At 33.7% G+C, this 18054-nt stretch overlaps 2 protein-coding genes across 3 annotated transcripts; both read left to right on the top strand.

The window, feature by feature from the left end:
- Positions 1 to 31: 31 nt before the first annotated feature.
- LOC121203474 (uncharacterized protein slr0889) lies at positions 32 to 7211 on the top strand. Of its 2 annotated transcripts, none has more exons than XM_041097273.1 (12): positions 32 to 272; positions 344 to 472; positions 1485 to 1679; positions 1958 to 2005; positions 2077 to 2205; positions 2360 to 2484; positions 3214 to 3324; positions 3452 to 3560; positions 5720 to 5838; positions 6072 to 6225; positions 6669 to 6813; positions 7142 to 7211. In XM_041097273.1, exons 1-12 carry the CDS (start codon positions 147 to 149, stop codon positions 7192 to 7194), a joined length of 1443 nt encoding a protein of 480 aa, XP_040953207.1. In that variant the 5' UTR covers positions 32 to 146; the 3' UTR covers positions 7195 to 7211. The 2 variants fall into 2 exon arrangements, with proteins under 2 accessions (XP_040953207.1, XP_040953208.1); XM_041097274.1 differs by having other exon boundaries at positions 53 to 272; positions 1494 to 1679.
- Positions 7212 to 9644: 2433 nt separating this feature from the next.
- On the top strand, positions 9645 to 17896 carry LOC121219329 (protein PLASTID TRANSCRIPTIONALLY ACTIVE 10). The gene is made up of 12 exons (XM_041097272.1): positions 9645 to 10468; positions 11251 to 11310; positions 11397 to 11426; positions 11524 to 11597; positions 13751 to 13832; positions 13940 to 14013; positions 14179 to 14245; positions 14923 to 15015; positions 15251 to 15427; positions 15511 to 15561; positions 16179 to 16330; positions 17191 to 17896. The coding sequence occupies exons 1-12, from the start codon at positions 9722 to 9724 to the stop codon at positions 17633 to 17635; spliced, it is 2052 nt and encodes a 683-aa protein (XP_040953206.1). The 5' UTR covers positions 9645 to 9721; the 3' UTR covers positions 17636 to 17896.
- Positions 17897 to 18054: the final 158 nt, after the last annotated feature.

Genomic DNA, 18054 nt, shown 5'->3' with positions numbered 1-18054 from the left:
ACTTCACCCTTTCATGTCTATGTAAAGTTTTACCATTTAAGGGTCCCGTAATAAGAACCCAAACTCATGGTTCTTTTATGTTATTCAAAAACCATAGTCCTTGAATTTTTTTTTCATTACTTTATTCAAAATTGAGGGAAATTAAAATGAATGCATTGGCTTCTGGTTTTGATTTCAAAGAGATTCAAGACAAGGTTTCTCTTCATTTAAGACCTTGGCATCGTTCATTTCAATTCTGGGTTCGAGCAGCTGATATTTATACTGGCTATAAGGTCCCTTCTTTATCTTCTTCTTCTTGTTAATTTGATAGTTTTTGATTGTTGGGTAATTGTTGAAATGATAGGTGTTTCAACTTCGAGTGAGTTTTGTGAAGGATCCACAAAAGCAACAAGCAATGTGGGATAAACAACATGAGCTTGCTGCTGATAAAATTTACGCTATGTGTTATGATCTTGGTGGGTTTTTCCTTAAGGTATACACATTGATTGGTTTGAAAATGGTTCAAATTTAAATGGGTTTCTTTCTGTTTTTTTAGTTTCTTTACTATTTGATTCTTATTGATTGATTTAGCTGTTCTTAGTTCTTTAAACTACAGTCTTTGCTTTCGTGTTCTTTCAGTTCAATTAAAATGGGTTTGTCTGTTTTTACTTTTTCTGTACTGTTTGATTCTTATTGACTGACCCTTTTGTTGATTCTGCTGTTCTTAGCTCTTTGCAAATTACAGTCTTTGATTTTTGTGTTCTTTCAGTTCAAATTTAAACGGGTTTGTCTGTTTTTACTTTTTTTTTTGTATTGTTTGATTTTTATTGATTGCTCCTTTTGTTGATTTTACTGTTCTTAGCTATTGGCAAACTGCACAGCATTTGCTTTTTGTGTTCTTTCAGTTCAATTAAAGACTGAAATTTAACTGTATGTTCAAATTTGTTTATGTTCCTTTTGAAATCCTGTTTTACTTACTGATGTTTCCCTTTTCACTTTGGTGCTGAATACTTTTATTGGTAAATATACCATGGAGACTCCTGTACTAGTAGTCAGATTGCGTTTTGCCCCCTTTACTCAGAAAATGGGCAAATTAGTCCCTGTACATTAGGTCAAAGAGCAAATTGATCCTTTCTGTAGAAAACTTCATCCATTTCTACTATTAAAAACTGGCGTGGCTGACGGAATAACCAGACAAATACTCGTGGTGTGCCACGTGTACCTCATGTTGACGTACAATGACCAGTTTTTAATAGTAGAAATGGATGAAACTTTTAATAAAAGGACTAGTTGCTCTTTGATCTAATGTATAGGGACCAATTTGCCTAATTTTTAATAGAGGGGTTAAAATGCAATCTGACTCATGGTACAAGGGACTCCATGGAACTTTTACTACCTTTATTCCTAATAATCAAGTCATGGATGCTGTTCATCGGTAGGGTGATATATTGTAATTTGTTGATGATTCTGTTTTAATTGCTTGGTGGATGCTTGAATTGAATTAGATTGCTCAGATTATTGGAAAACCGGACCTAGCCCCAGCAGCATGGGTGAACAGGCTTGTTACTTTGTGTGATCAAGCCCCAGCAACACCATTTGATGCTGTTCAACTTGTTTTAGAGAAGGAGTTTGGTCGAAGCATCGGTGAAATTTTTGAGAATTTTGATGTAAATCCTCTCGGTTCAGCATCGATTGCGCAGGTATTACTTTTTCATTTCTTTACCTGGCTTGAAGTTTTATATGAGCATGCTGGGAAGGGTATAGGTTTATGTATTTAAACATATAAAATCTTTGAAGGTTGAACATTTTCATTAAATAAGCTTCATGCTTGCCAACATACAGCAGGATATGGCACATTTGCTGTTTTATTGCTACCATAAAGTTTAACAGTTTTGCGGGGTTCTCTGGTTCTGGAAATAGGATAATGCTTACAAGAACCGAATGGATATACCTTAACATATGTTCGTATCTGAATTAGGTTCATCGAGCAAGATTGAGAGGTGATAAGAACGATGTTGTTGTTAAGGTAAGTCCCCTTGAAAATGATTTTAAAGCCTCATATGTCCATGTGATTTTGACCATTCAAGTTTATGGCAGGTGCAACATCCGGGAATCCAGGATCTTATGATGACCGACATCCGTAACTTGCAAGCATTTGCACTGTACATTCAAAAGACTGATATCAAATTTGATCTGTTTTCCGTTACCAAGGAAATGGAAAAACAGGTATCTGTAGTCACACTGATGTTCCTTGCAAAACACATCTATCCTTCTTTTATGTACTTTTCAGATTATGTAAAGTGAGAGTATCGCTCCACTTGGATTTGGATTTCTTTGTTCTTCTGCATGTCGTTAATTATTTATCCTTTCTGTTGTCAAGATCGGATATGAGTTTGACTTTCTAAGAGAAGTCAATGCTATGGAGAGAATTCGCCGTTTCTTATATGAGAATAACAAAAAGACTCCGGTCCTGGTTCCGAGAGTGCTTCAGGGTTTGGCTACAAGGCAAGTTCATTTCGTTGTAATTCTTCATATTGCTTGTACAGGTTTGTCCTAGGACTATCCAAGGATATGTAGAAAAGATGTTTGAAAATGCATTACGTGTTGTAGTTTAGGACTTGGTGTTGTCTTTATTGGTTTAATAGACAAGCATAAAGGCTGTACCGATGTAGATTCACTCATTTTGTCTTTTTAAAATTGCGTGCTTATCAGCGAGTTAGTAATGAGGTTTGTTATCCAGGTTAATGTTGCATCATTGACCCTTAAAATATTTTAGCTTTTTAGATAAAACCATGGCTTTAAAAACCAGACCGGCTAATTCAACAGGTTGAACCAGGAATCTGTTGGTTTGGCAGTTCAACTTTATAAGTTGAATTGGAAAATTTTAAAGACTGAACCAGAAAAAATCAGAAATAGATAGTCCAACCGGTTTGACCTCCTATTCGCTTTTTTCTACGATGGATAAACCATGTAACGTTTTACCTATTTAGTTAAAGGTATTGAGATCCTGGAAGGACAATAATACAGTTGATAGACTATCAAGCTGCATTCTTTAGCAGGAAATGAGGAATGGCTTTTGAGACAAAGGGATGACGGATCTCAGCTCCTTCTGTATTTATGTCGAGTTTTCTTAATGTTTTCTTGATGATGCATTTTATATTGTTTTTTTTCTTGTTTTATTGCTTCATTACAGTGCTGTCATTTCTGTAATGCGACGTTTACCTGTTTAAACAGGAGGGTTTTAGTGATGGACTATATCGACGGAGTCCCAATCTTGACTCTTGGTGATGAAATGGCTAAAAGAGGAATAAATCCCGGTGGTAAGATGGCAACTTCAGCAAAGCAGTAAGCATCTTAAATACCAAAGAGACTATTGGGTCTCTTGTCTCATTTGGTCGTACTGGACCAGCTATACTCTACTGCATTTATCTCTTTGTTTGAACTTGAAATGAAGTAACTCTTGTGAATGCAGGAATATACTTAAGAGTTTGACGCTAGCTTATGGACAGATGATACTAAAGACCGGTTTCTTCCATGCAGATCCCCATCCCGGAAATATACTGATCTGTAAAGGTTCAGAGGTGAGTTTTCTGTCTTTTTTCTTTTAAATTTTTAAGTTCTATTATAAGCTTCTTTCTGTAGAATTGCAAAGATGAAATAGAATTGAGAGATGAAGAATTTCAAAGAGAAAAACTCTGTAATTTTTCTTATTCCATAAACATGAAACTGCTAGAATTCAAGGGAGAAAAATGAAAACAAGTTTGCCACTGTTTCCTCCTTAATTATAATAATCAAATCCCTCTAAATGCGCAACCTTCATACCTTGGAAATATTTTAATGATCCTAGGTCTTTGATCTCAAACTCCTTAGCAAGTACTTCTTTTAGGTAGTTGATTTCTTTAGTATAATCCCGAGCAACAATAATATCATCAACATAAACAATGAAATAGCAACTTCCCCATTAGGAGAGAAATTTGTGGATAAGGTATGAGCTTGACCTTGGGAATACCCCATAATTGTTAATTTCATTTGTGAACTTGTCAAACAATGCTCTAAGAGATTGCTTGAAACTGTAGAGAGACTTTCTAAGCTTACAGACTTTGGTTGCATTGCCTCCTGTATCAAAGCCCGATAGGATTTCCATATTCACTTCTTCTTCCAATTCATCATTGAGAAAAAAAACATTTTTTACATCTAACCAATGAAGAGGCCAGTCTAGATTGGTTGCTAGAGATAGCAAAACCGAAATAATATTAAAGCTTTGTTTAGCATTGCATTTCAACTTGCTTTTCAAGCCAAATCGGCTTTTCGACTCATAAGCAATGCTAATTGCTAAACGACTAACTTTTACCTTCAAACTAGCTTTTCGAGCCAAACCAAAAAGCTAGAAAATCCAGGTTTTGGCTTTTGCAAAAGCCCATTGGTGAGAAATTATTAATCCACTCTTCTCATTTATGATGTATATTCAAATTAAATGCTACAAAAATTTTATATTAATTGGAAAAACCAAGGAAATAATACGAGGAAGTCAACGGCAATAATTGGAAAGACCACCTCTAGGGGGTGTGCTTCATGTGCTGGCATGTGGATGAGTGTGAAAATCCTTTTGGCGGCGTGTGAGACTGAACTGCAAAGAGAGAGGCTGCTGAACTTTTGAGTTTTGCCAAAAATAAGGCTAAGGATCTCTTATAGGTGGCAGTGAGAATAAAAGCACGGGCTAAGTGTGCAAGTGCCAAAATTTTGAATTCTAGCGTTTAAGAGAGTCTTTAAAAAAATCGAAATTGGACCTCTAAATCTGGAATTATAGCACTAATACCATGAATAAACCTGAGTATTTTCAAGAGAGTTCAAAATTTAGAAAAAGGTTTAGAGATAAAACTGATTCTTACTCTTGAATTGAGGTGGAAAAATACATTTACAAGCAATCTAGGCCTATCTAAGGAAACTAGTAAGCTGTACATAATTCAAAAGTCCCTAATAATCAGTAATTACTAAGATCATGCTATTTGGTCAAGCTAGGCTGTTAGGAATCTATCTGCCTAAGCTGTCAGTGTTGTTAGTAAGCTACCAACATTTTCGCTTTCAATTTATGACTTAGCAATTGTTCCTACATTGGGGCCTGAACTAGGCAACTGTTTACACATTAGGGCTTGAACTTTATTTTAACTAACTTGGACAAAAGAAGTTTAAGCCCCAGTGTGGGAACCATTGCCAAGTTTAGGGTTTAACTTGAATAAAAAAAGTTCAGGCACCAATATGAGAAAAGTTGCCAAGTTCTGGGCCTAACTCGGGTAAAAATAGTTCAGACTCCAATGTGGAAAAAGTTGCTAAGATCAAGCCTTAAAAAGTGATTTAACCCTCAAAATTTTCTTATTCCATAAACATGAAGCTGCTAGAATTCATAGGACAAAATGACATGTTTGTCACTAGTTCCTTCTTAATTCTAGTAATAATCAAATCCCTCACATTGAGATATAATCAAATTAAATCTCTAAAAAAAAGAGAAGAAAAATTCTTGGGAAAACCTTCCTATTTTCTTTATTCGAACAAGGAAACTAGGGAAACTAATCCTTAAAAATCGTAGGGATTAACTTTGGATTTCTACATTTTCCAATTCTTATTCATTTATAATCTTCCATATAGCATACTTCTGATTGAATTGAGCATTGTTAGTTGTAACTTTCAAACTCTCCATGCTGATTGTGCGACTATTTCATTTTTCTTTTTCTGCTTAAGTCAGGTTGCATTGCTAGACTACGGGCAAGTGAAGGATCTACCAGACCAGTTGAGGCTTGGATTTGCTGATTTGGTTCTTGCCATGGCTGATAGTAATCCTGTAAAAGCAACAGAAAGCTATAGGTGTTTCTATGCTTTTAGTAACCTTTCAATACAAATTTCAGTTGGTTGACCAGACAAAAACAGAACTTAATTCCGGGTTGTGTCATTTCTGTTGCATAGAATAAGAATAATAGGCAACTTGCAGGATGGTCAACATGAATCTATGAATAACTTTAATAGCTGTTGGTTTGACATTGTTATCCTTAACTTTTTCAATATCTAATTGGTTTCAATTTTCTTATATTTGCTTTTAGGGAACTTGGGATAGATACTGTAAGCAACTGTAAGAATGAACAGCAGGAAATGCTTCGGTTGGCACAGACGATGTTCGATACAAAACTCCCCCCAGGAGTGGTAATGCTGCAACCATTCTCAGAAGATGCTTCCATAAAAAAAATCGGTGTACAGGTAAGGGAAGCTGATCATTGTTCTTTCTTACTGTTTGATGATATTCAGAGTACCCATTCTTACAAGATTTGTCCCTTCATTTAGCATTTAATGTTTATTTGTTTGCCTTTGGCTTAATGGTAAGGTTGAATTCCTGGAAACTTTGAGATTCTAGATTTGGGTCCCACCCTATGTAAATCATGTGTGGCTTTTCAGTCTAGATTTTTTCTGGTTTATGTTCCACCATGTGTGAGCTCTGTCCTAATTGATTTTGGACTAGGTCTGGATATATTCCGATCATCAGTCAGGTTGTGCTTTCTAATGTTGCTTTTGGTTGTAGTTATTCAGATGTATTGATTATAATTGTAATTGTGCTTATAATTGTGCATGTAACCTCTTCAAAAAAAAAAATGTCTATTTGTTTCTTGTGATTATAGTGAATTCTTTTTTCTTGGTTATGCCAGTCTTTTCCAGAGGAATTGTTTTCTGTTCTTCGTACGGTACATCTTCTAAGAGGACTTAGTGTTGGTCTCGGAATCAACTACTCATGTGCGGAGCAATGGAGGCCCATTGCGGAAGAGGCTTTGTACAATGCTGGAAGGTTAAAAGGTATCCTTTTTGAACTATAAGCTAAAACTAGTGTCACATTTGTACCGATGGCGTCTTATCAATGGGCCAAAGGTCCTTTTCGGAACTACATTTTCGTCAAGAAACATCTTTCCACTTTTTGCCCAGTCAGATTAGTGATTCATCCAGCCTTTTGATTCATTACTCGTGCTCTATCTATATTTTGAGCAAATGTGACATTTGAATGACTTCAAGTGCAGTATTAAGTGTGTAAAATTCCAACCAACAAAAAAACTTACCTATAATCCTTGGATTTGCATATTGAATTGTCTTCCATGTAATTTTCAAGTTCGGGTTGGTCTTATTTCAGGTGCGAACCGGACTAAAGTAAGTAACCTGGGCAGATTTTTCCGGAGATATTAATTAGCTTGAAGAACAAGGTAGGCTTATCAGTCCATAACACATTGCTGTATACATTCATTTGGCCTGTTCATTTGTGATTTAATACAAGCTTCTTTGTGTTTAAATGCTATTCAGAAAAAAAGAAAAAGAAAGAAGAGGCTTTAACATACAACAATTACTGTTAATATTTAACTGAGAAATCTACCAAACAATGGAGAATCAGAAACTTAGGGCAGCTGGTGGTTACATTCTTGCGACAGAAGCATCGAAAAAGATGAAACTTGGCAATTAAGCATGGTTTAGAATGTAAAAAAGGAAAGAGAAAATACTGAAGAGCAATAGTTTTTAGTGATTTTAAGGACTCTTATTTGCATTTAGAGGTTTGTAGTATCCAAATCAATTCATTGAAATTAGTTAAAATGATAGAAACAAAAGGATTCAAGAGTTTGCTATTTAATGATGTGCTTCTGCTATTTAAAGATGTGCTTTTACTTTATGCATGGCAAAATGAAGTTCAACTTTAGCTTATGGCTGAATTTATTTTATAATCCATGTTAGTTTTATGATTCATGTTTGAGGAATAAATGATCGAATGTTTTGAGAAATCAACCGGAATCAAAATGCAAAGGAATTTTGACCCATTTTAATAATAATAAAGTTAATTGAAATGAAATCCAAATGTAAAAGAATTTGACCTCCTTTCTCATTTTAATAATAATAAATGTAATTAATTAAATTTAATAATAAAAAATCGGAATCAATTTGCAAAGTATTTTTGTTCTTATTTTAATAATAATAAAAGCATTTATTTAAATTTAATAATAAAAAATTGGCCGATTTAATAATAAGAAGAATAATTTTGATTTCATTTCTTATTTTAATAATAAATTTAATAATAAAAAATAGAATAAAACCTTCGCCATTTCACTTAACCTCGTGATTAGTTTTTTATTGGTACTTCAATTTTAATTCTATCACATTTGGGTACATTTACAATAATACAATTAAAATGTGATTATATAACACTAATAATCAATGACACGATGACACGCGGTGCCATCTCATTATAATATATGATGAAAATTAATAGAACTAAAAAAATAAACTAAGATTCTTAATATATTTTTTAATTTTTTTTATAAAGTATTATGTTTTATATTATTATTTTGAAATTAAAAATATATAAATTTATAAAAAAATCATAAATATTATTTTACACCTAGAACGTGAATAAATGGTTGTGTTTTTAATAATTATATATATTTTAATTTCAAAACAATAATAATATAAAAACTTTGGTTATTTTTTTTAGTAATGAGTTTTTTAACTTCGCAAGCAAGGTTTAGTATATGACACATGTCTGTTTTAATTCATTTTTAATTTTTTAATGGTAAACTACACTCAGAGTCAATCTAAAATGAGGGTTATAATTATTTTAATTTATTTTTCAATTTAATCACTCTAATTAAAATAATCCTTCGAATTAGTCATTGTCGTTAAAAGTTCTGTTAATTGACGTGACACATTAGACCAATTGAGTGGTAGACATGTGGCATATTTTCTGACTTTAACTAAAACTTAGGGACCTCTCTATAATTAGTCCAATTTCTTCTATAATTTTGTTGTTTCTCTTCTCTCTGTTCAGCACCCTCTCTTCTTTAATCAATCATTTTTTATTTCAAATGGTAGATAAATCGAACAAAGCATTACAAAATGAAAAAAAGGAGGACAATGTGCATTTGAGCTCTGCTGGTATGAAGGATAAATCGAAGGTTTTGGTTCTAGAAAATCCGGCAAGCTAAGTGAAGAAGGTGGAGGAAATGGCGAATATTGAAGAGAAGGTTAAAGAATCGATAGCTATAAAATAAAGTAAGGCTGAAGAGATTAACCTATTTGGATGGGTAATGTGTTGCGGTTAGTGTAAAAATAGTTGTGATGGTGAGATTAAATATTATAGTGATATTGTAGCATGAGAAAGAAAAAACTAAACGCACCGCATTAAAAGTAAACGTGCATCCAAAGAAAATGAAGAGTTGTCAACTGTTGTTTGGAATAAGAGAAGAGGTTGGCAAACTCTATGAAAGAGGATCTTAATTAAAGTGGCTAAAATGAGGAAAAAAATTTAGAGAGACTAAAATAGGATAAACTGTATTTTGAAGTGATATGGATGTAGTTTATTCTCTTTCTAATATTTTCTCTTGATGGTATTTAATCATTGTTTGTTGAAGTTTTTAACTTTGCTAACAATGCATTGAATAATTTTTTATTATATAAATTTTAATTTCAAAATAATATTAATTTATTAAGTGCTTTCTATTTTAAGATTCATGTTTAATGTTTGTGGTTGTCAAGGTTCGAACTTAATTATAATAAAAAGTGATTTCTTTTTCCAAATGAATGAAAGAATAATATGTTTTGATGGAAAACCATAGGGACTAAAACCATAATTGAACCAATTATAACTTATCCATTTATTGGATAAATTTTTAAACAAACGTTATCCATTTCCCTCCATCTCCCGACGCTCTTCCTTGGCCAAATCCGAAAGATGCAAATACTTCAAACCCCTATTTTCTTCTCATTCTCTAAACCCTTAAACCCTTCATCACCAAAACCCTCTTCTTTTAATCCCCCAAATCCCCGTTCCTTCCCTTTCTTCTTCAAAACCCATTTCCCCAAACTTCCATTTACCCCAAAATCCTTCAGCTCCGACGAATTCCCCGTCGACGAGACCTTCCTCGAGAACTTCGGTCCCAAAGACAAAGAAACCGAGGACGAAGCCCGTCGCCGGAACTGGATTGAACGAGGATGGGCACCATGGGAAGAAATCCTAACCCCAGAAGCTGATTTCGCTAGAAAGTCACTCAATGAAGGTGAAGAGGTCCCTCTCCAAACCCCTGAAGCTATCGAGGCTTTTAAGATGTTGAAACCTTCTTATAGGCTTAAGAAGATGAAAGAAATGGGGATTTCTGAGGATGAATGGTATCGAAAACAGTTTGAGATTAAAGGGGATATTCCTGATCCTTTGGAGACGTTGTGGACGGGACCATTGGCGTTAAGACTCGTGCCGCCACGTGATTGGCCGCCTAGGGGATGGGAAGTGGATAGAGAAGAGCTGGAGTTTATAAGGGAAGCGCATAAATTGGAAGCTGTGAGAGTGGATTTGGAGAAAGTGGAGAAGGAGGTTATAACTGGTGAAGCAGATATGGAGTTGGATAGATATAAAGTGTTTTTGAAGCAATATAAAGAATGGGTCGATGCTAATAAAGATAGATTGGAAGAGGAGTCTTACAAGGTTTGCAATCTTTTAAACGACTTAACTTTTTTTCCTTTCTTTTTGGTTTTGGGTGGATTGGGTGTTTTTTGTTTAAAACTTTTGGCAATTTTGATTAATCCATTTGAAGTGGGGTTACAATGAATTTTACGGTTAAAGTATTTCATTGAACAGGCATTTAAGTGAAATTAATATTCTAAATCTTAATATTTTGTTGGCATTTGATGCTCTTAACTTTGTGAGATCAATAATGAACTGATATAATGAATTCTAGCTTATCAGGGAAGAGAAAAATGGGCTAAAAGTATCATGGAGTCCCTTGTACTAAGAGTTGGATTGCATTTTGCCCCATCCACTTAAAATAATATCAAATTAGTCCTTCTACATTAGATCAAAGAGCAAACTAGTTGTTCTGTTAAAAATTCCATCTATTTCTACTATTAAAATTAGTCCCTATATGTCTAAATGAGATACACATAGCATGCCTAGTGAAATTGTTTGGTTATTTCGTTAGTAATGTCAGTTTTTAGCAATAGAACTGGATGAAATTTTTAACAGAAAGGATTAGTTTACTCTTTGATCTGAAGTAAAAAGGCTAATTTACTCATTTTTTGAGCAAAAGGGGCAAAATAAAATCTGACTCCTAGAATAGAGGTCTCATGGTACTTTTACTGAAAAATGGGTTTTCTTATAGGTTGATATGCTAACAAGTTTCTGTGCTGGGTTTATATATTGGGTTTATATTTCTCTCTATATATTGTTAAGCCCTTATATGCTAGTTTGGTTCCTGTTTGTTGATGCAGTATGACCAAGATTACTATCCTGGTAGGAGAAAAAGAGGGAAGGACTACAAAGAGGAAATGGTAATTGAATTGCCCATTTTTTTTCCAAGTTGTTCTAAACTATATATAAAGCTATTGATGATGCATCATTTATTGTATTTTGACAGTTGGAGCTTCCGTTTTATTATCCAGGACAAGTAAGTTTCCAAACTCGTTGTTTCTTATGGAAAATGCTTTTCAAGTTTAAGGATCACATAAGAAAGAACTGATATTTGATGAATAATTTCTTTATAGATTTGTGAAGGTAAAGTGACTACCTTACACCTATATCAAGGAGCATTTGTCGACATAGGTGGTGTACATGAAGGGTAATTGTCATCACTTGATCTAATGTTGTTAGTAATTTCACCAGATTCTAAGTTTTGATCTTTTAACTTAAATCACTTTTGCTATAAACTTTCTTACTGTGTCTATCTTAAAGACCTTTATCTAACCAAGATCACAAGTACCAAAATAAATCTCTTCTAAAGGCTAGAGCTCCCTATTCATTCACCATTGAATGTGTTCTTGTCTTCAAATATGTGTGCTTTTGTGCTCCTTCCATCAATCCAATTATCTGCATTCCTACTATTATTTAATTTTAGCTTGCTAGTAATGGGAAATTGTGAGATTCTTAGACCTTTGGAACTCCATGTGGCATATTGCGGTAAAAGTACCATAGAGGCCTCTGTACTAGGAGTCGAATTACATTTTGCCCCCTCTACTAAAAAATGGGCAAATTAGTCTCTGCATGTTAGATCCAAGAGTAAATTGGTTTTTTTTGTTAAAATTTTCATCCAATTTTGCTATTAAAAACTGGTCCCTGTATGTCAGCATGAGGTACATAAGGAACACCATATGTCTAGGGGTGAGTGTTCGATCGAATCGAATCAAGTGAAAAAAGTTCGAGTTAGTCGAGCTGACGAATCTTATTTTATCAATCAAACTCAATTTGAAAATTTTTCGAATTGAGTCGAGTTATACGAAATTCAAGTCAAATCGAATATATTTGTTCGAGTTAAATTAAAAAAATAAATCAATTCAAAAATAATTATAAAAGTTTTGTTTTTAAAAATAATCATAATCAAGTGTACATGATATGCTCAATAAAGACATAGATGAAAGAATTAAAGATTCCCTTCTTTGAATAAAGACATTTTATGCAATTATGACTCTTTGAGCTCTGAAGTGCCATTTTCTATTTTCAATGCTAGATTCAACTTGTCTTGTGATGGTGAAAGTTTTTACTTAATGGTACTTTGCCTCACCCTCAAAGATAGTATTCTTCTAACATCAGATATAGGATATTTATTGTCATATAATTTTTATTCTCAAAAGACATGTTGTAATAGTCTTGGTAATGGAAGTGAGGTTCCATAACCTAGACACAGATACGATTCTTTGAGTTAATGAGAAGTTATTTGTAGTTCATTAAATTGCAGAGCCACAGGGTCCAAAGTTAGCTCTGACAGCCAACTTCATCTTTGTGGCCCGTGACTGGGAAAGCTGCTCCAGTTAACCAGCTTTCACCAGAAACTTTAAACCATAAAGTTTTAATTCTCTTATATATTTCTATATATAAGTTTAGAAACTAAAGATGCCATTTTAACTCAAGTTTAATTGTTGTCTTATTTGGGGTACGGATTCAGTTATACGAAACACAGGATGAAGTTAAAAAACTTTAAAACGTTAAGTTTTACAGCAAAACAAGGGTGGGGGTGGTTACAGAAATTGAAATTAACCCTAAATCCAAAGCGACATCGTTTTGATAATTCGGTTTTAGTTATTTGAGTTGTAAAAATTCAACTTGATTTGAACTCAAAAAACCGACATGCTTATTCGAATTGACGTGAAAAACCGAACAACTTGATTCAAATAACTTGAAATTTGAATTTTGTATTCTGTTTTTTCGAGTCGTTTCGAGTTTTGCTCACATCACTAGCTAGTTATTCTATGAGCCATACCAGTTTTTAACAATAAGATGGATTAAATTTTTAACAGGAATAACCAATTTGTTCTTTAATCTGATGTACATGGACTAATTTGCCCATTTTTTTTAGTAGAGGGAGCAAAATGCAATTTGACCCCTAACACAGGGGATTCCATGATACTTTTACCAGCATATTTCCAAGGCAATACATCAATTTTGAGTGTACATTTATTTAACTATGTGATCAAGAATGATCTCAAATATTATGCAGTAGCTGATTAATGGCTATTGTAGAGGCTTGATTTGCTATATAGCTGATTTGATATCAATTAGTTCTATTGTTAATTACTTGATATTTGATTTCAGACATGGCTAGTTAGCTAGATTAAGTCTATGTTTAACTGTGTGGGGTACCTACTAGATTAATATGTATCAATTAGTTCTATTGTCGATTACTTGATCTTTTATTTCGCACATGATTAGCTAAATCAAGTCTATGTTTAACTGTGAGGATTTCCTACTAGATTAATATGTTGTATTTATATATTTCAGGTGGGTCCCGATTAAAGGTAATGATTGGTATTGGATTCGCCATCATATAAAAGTTGGTATGCATGTTATTGTTGAAATTCTGGTGAGTATTTTCTGCCTCTTCCATTTTCTTCTAATAAACTTCCTATTCAAATTAATGAAGAATCTAGTAATTTTATGTCACTTAACTACATTTTACCCTTTCTGCAGGCCAAACGAGATCCTTACCGGTTCAGGTTTCCTATCGAAATGCGTTTTGTTCATCCTAATATAGACCATCTGATGTATGTAATTCTGGACATTGGTAGTTCTTTCTTCTATTATATGGTCCATGTGATGTAAAATGGAAGCCACCTGCCATCTAATATCACTAGGAGTTCATAGTGTTGCTTAAGTTTATTACTTTCCAATTTTCCTCTTTGTTTTCTGATTTGCATCCTTACTTCCAGATTTAATAGATTTGACTTTCCACCTATATTTCATCGTGATGAGGATGCTAATCCAGATGAGTTACGGGTATGTGCCTTGTTGCATCATATCTGTTTCAATTATTTTTTTCTGTATTTGAATCAAACTCATTGAGAGGTAAAAGGACCACAAACCCCCCTCTGTACTATATGTGGATTGCATTTTAGCCCTTCTACTGAAAAAATGGCTAAATTTGTTATTTTACCTTATATGTAAACACCAAAACAAACATTTCACGGTGCAATTTTAACAGAGGGGCTGTTTTGCTCACTTATCTAACGTAAGGGACTAATTTGCCCATTTTTCAGTAGAAGGGCTACAATGCAATCCAGGATATAGTACAAGAGGTTTTCTGATACTTTTACCCTCACTGAGACCATCTTTTATGGTGTCGATATGGGAGAAATTCTGGGTTCTCCTCAACTTTAGAATTGTTATCTTGATTTGTTTGGTTTTTCTAACATACATTTTACAACTTCATATTCACTCTCTAATGATGGTTTTGCCCATCTAATTTGTTTGTATGGATGGTGGGGAAAAGACCTTCTATACCACCATTTCAAAGCTGTTGTTCTAGTTATTCAATTAAAATGACTTCAAAAGATAATGCAACTGAGCTATTTAGTATCCCCGTGTGATTTTGTTTCGAGATTATTCTATTCATTTTCTGGAATATCAAATTTGTACCCTGATTATACTTCAATCTCATTTCATTCCTTCTGCAGCGGGATTGTGGGAGACCTCCTCTTCCTAGAAAAGATCCAGGCACTAAACCCGAAGTGGAGCCCCTGTTGTCAAATCACCCTTATGTTGACAAGGTAATCCGACAGTAATGTCTTCATTGATAATTTGTAGTTTGCTTCGTAATAGTTTGTTCATGCATGTGCATGAATGCATGCCATGTCTATGGACATTGCGAGAGCTGATGAACCTTCTAATGATAACATTTTAAACACCCATGTTAACAAGTGAATGTTATTATCACCCACCTGAACGCTCAAAAAGAACAAGTGATCATTCTTGTTACAACACCTGTTTTTGTCTGTCATGCAGTTGTGGCAAATCCATGTTGCTGAGCAAATGATTTTGGATGATTTGGAGGCAAATCCGGAGAAATACAAAGGTAAAAAGCTATCGGAATTAACTGATGACGATGACTATGATGAAGAAAACAATGTTCAATATACCAAAGTTCGGTACAAGAAAGGTCTTTTACCAAAAATGATTGTGGTGAGCTTTTCTTTAATTGAATTTCGATATGGACCAAATTTCTGCTTATATCTACCTGCTAATATGGTCATATTTCTTCATAGAAAACTAGTGTTAAAGAACTCGATTTGGAAGCTGCCTTAGCAGAGCGTGAGGTAATTATTTCTTCGTTTTCTGCTTCCTCTATTCTTGACGTTTTTCTAGTTTTTGCTTTAATATTCAAGAGAAATTTCTTTTTCACCTTAACAATGTTACTCAATTTCTTCATTTTTCACACTCAACACCAAATACATGTTAAAACTTTTTGGTAAAAGGACCTGTCAAAAAAATTGGAGTAATTTAATCCTATCAATTTCAAAAGTGAGCAATTACAGACAATTAATTGAAGTATTGTGGGTTGAATTTGTTAAATCATGACCAAATCGATAGAATGTGTAAATTTTGGAAGCTAAATTTATTACTATACTGGCCAAATTTATGTAAAATTGACGAAAAACATTAATATTGTAATTAATTGTTCTTAGTTGTCCACTTTTGAAATTGATAAAGATTAAATTGCTCCAATCTTTTTGAGAGGGACGATTTTCTCAGTATTGAAATTGAGAAGGACTACAGAGCTCTTTTTACCAAACCCTTTTTAAGAAAAAAAAAATCAAACATATCCAAGACTAGTAACGTATGAATCTTTACAAATTTCTGTTGTTTTCTTTGAGTTGCCACATAAATGAACTTTGGGCAGAGGTTTTACCTTTTTCCCTTGAATCCGGTACAGCATCACAATAAACTCAGAAGAGAAGCGAAAGAAAGAGGAGAGAAATATAAGATCAGCCAATTCAGGCGAAATATTGAGATGGATGAATACGACTATATACATTGGCGTCGATCGTTTGAGGAAAGAGAAGCTTTAATCAGAGACATCAGCTGGTATTTATTCCCATTGCTCTTATTTCTTTTTCTTCTTCTTCTTCTCCTTTTTCTATATAGATAAATTACAACTGGTGAAAGACTTTATCGTATAATGGCGTATTTTCTATTAGTGCTATTTCAAATGATGCATTATCAAGATACTTGAATAGTAAGAATCAGGGTAATATAACAGTGTTTTACTCGTAATAGAATTATTGTCGTTTCCATCTGATTGACCAACTGCATTGATACATTATCTTTTTGGTAAACTGCAACCAATGTACGTTTTGGCTATTCAACTTCAAAAAATTATAAAATGGTCACTGAATTATTCGGAAGATTTTATTTAAGTCACTAGGCTATTAAGTTTTTTTCAAAAAGTCTTACTAGCGAGTTCCAAGTAATGATTTGATGATCAATGGGTGAATCAGTATCCATCAACGAGTAGAAGAGCATATCTTAGATTCAAGACAATCTAACGGTTAGTGCTGGAGATCGGAGAAGAAAGTTGTTTGAATTTTGATTCGTTTAAAGCTGTTTCATGAAAAAAATTGAATTGTACAAGAGAAGTGAATGAAGAGCTTTCAATTGATGTAGATGGTGCGAACAGAGAATGCTATACAACAGCGATTTTAACAACCAAATGACAATGAAAACTTTTGAATAGTTTAGTGATCATTTTGTATCTTTTTGAAGTTAAGTGACCAAAACGTAAACTTACTAATAGTTTAATGACTTTGAGTGTAGTTAATTCTTATCTTTTCCATGGAAAGATTGTATTGGGAATACCGAATCCAATTCCTTCTGATTCATTCTGCACTACGTCGTGCTTACAAATACATGTCTTTGCTTTCTACTGATAGACTGATTTTACACAGCCGTCAAGCTCTTGGTTTGCCATTGGAAGAGCCAGGAAGATATAAAGATGCGAGTTTTTTTGGGAAGGATCAATACGATCCTTCAAATCCTTTGTACCGGTATGATTACTGGGGAGAACCCAAGAACTCAGAAAAAAGCAAACAAGAACGGATGACAGATGCCCACAACAAATCTATTGTCGGAAAAGGCACCGTATGGTACGAAATGTCTTATGAGGATGCCATCAAGCAGAAAATGCAAAGAGAAACCAATTCAAAAGGAACAATGCAAATGGAAGCTGATGAAGATGAGAAGATAGATCTAGTAAGTGATTCTGATTATGATTCTGATGATGATTTTGATTTCAGCATTTTAAGTGATTCCAGTTTTGAGTTCCCAAATCAACCTCTTGTTAATGGGACTGAATCTTCTAGCATATCAGATGAGGGTATGTTTGAGAATTAACGTGAATAGTTATGTTAATTGGACTCGGGTGTGAAAGTTGGGACACGATTATGTTTGAGAACTAAGTCTCTTCATGTATTTGAAGGATCGTTAGGTAATCATGTATACCGGATACGGATATCAAACACGCTTATTTCGCAGTCATAGTAACATAGAGGATCATGCTATAATTGATGTATAGTTTACAGTTTGAGAGCTGGTGAGCTCAATCAATGTATGGATGATAAAATTTTGATCCAATTTAGAACAGTTTTACCCTTCTTTTCTTGTTCTACGAATAGTAGACGTTTACTTGTTTATCTTGAAACTGAGTTTCTCTTGGTTTTATTATTAGTAAGATTTATTTAATTTTGGCTAAAGTATTAAAAAATCATTTGAAAATCAATTGGGCTCTTAGTTAAAAACTGCAATCAATTGGA

This window comes from Gossypium hirsutum, chromosome D07 (assembly GCF_007990345.1).
Source record: "Gossypium hirsutum isolate 1008001.06 chromosome D07, Gossypium_hirsutum_v2.1, whole genome shotgun sequence".
In the NCBI taxonomy this organism is placed as follows: domain Eukaryota; kingdom Viridiplantae; phylum Streptophyta; class Magnoliopsida; order Malvales; family Malvaceae; genus Gossypium; species Gossypium hirsutum.
The sequence above is the reverse complement of the archived record's forward strand: the minus strand, read 5'-3'. Positions and strand labels throughout refer to the sequence as shown.

Bases quoted from the DNA above. Each gene is read 5' to 3' on its own strand.
- LOC121203474 (XM_041097273.1), top strand. From the start codon at position 147: ATGAATGCATTGGCTTCTGGTTTTGATTTCAAAGAGATTCAAGACAAG. The intron at 273-343 runs GTCCCTTCTTTA...TTGAAATGATAG, and splicing joins ATATTTATACTGGCTATAAG to GTGTTTCAACTTCGAGTGAG. The intron at 3,561-5,719 runs GTGAGTTTTCTG...TGCTTAAGTCAG, and splicing joins TGATCTGTAAAGGTTCAGAG to GTTGCATTGCTAGACTACGG.
- LOC121219329 (XM_041097272.1), top strand. From the start codon at position 9,722: ATGCAAATACTTCAAACCCCTATTTTCTTCTCATTCTCTAAACCCTTA. The intron at 14,014-14,178 runs GTATGTAATTCT...CCTTACTTCCAG, and splicing joins CCTAATATAGACCATCTGAT to ATTTAATAGATTTGACTTTC. The intron at 14,246-14,922 runs GTATGTGCCTTG...TTCCTTCTGCAG, and splicing joins CTAATCCAGATGAGTTACGG to CGGGATTGTGGGAGACCTCC.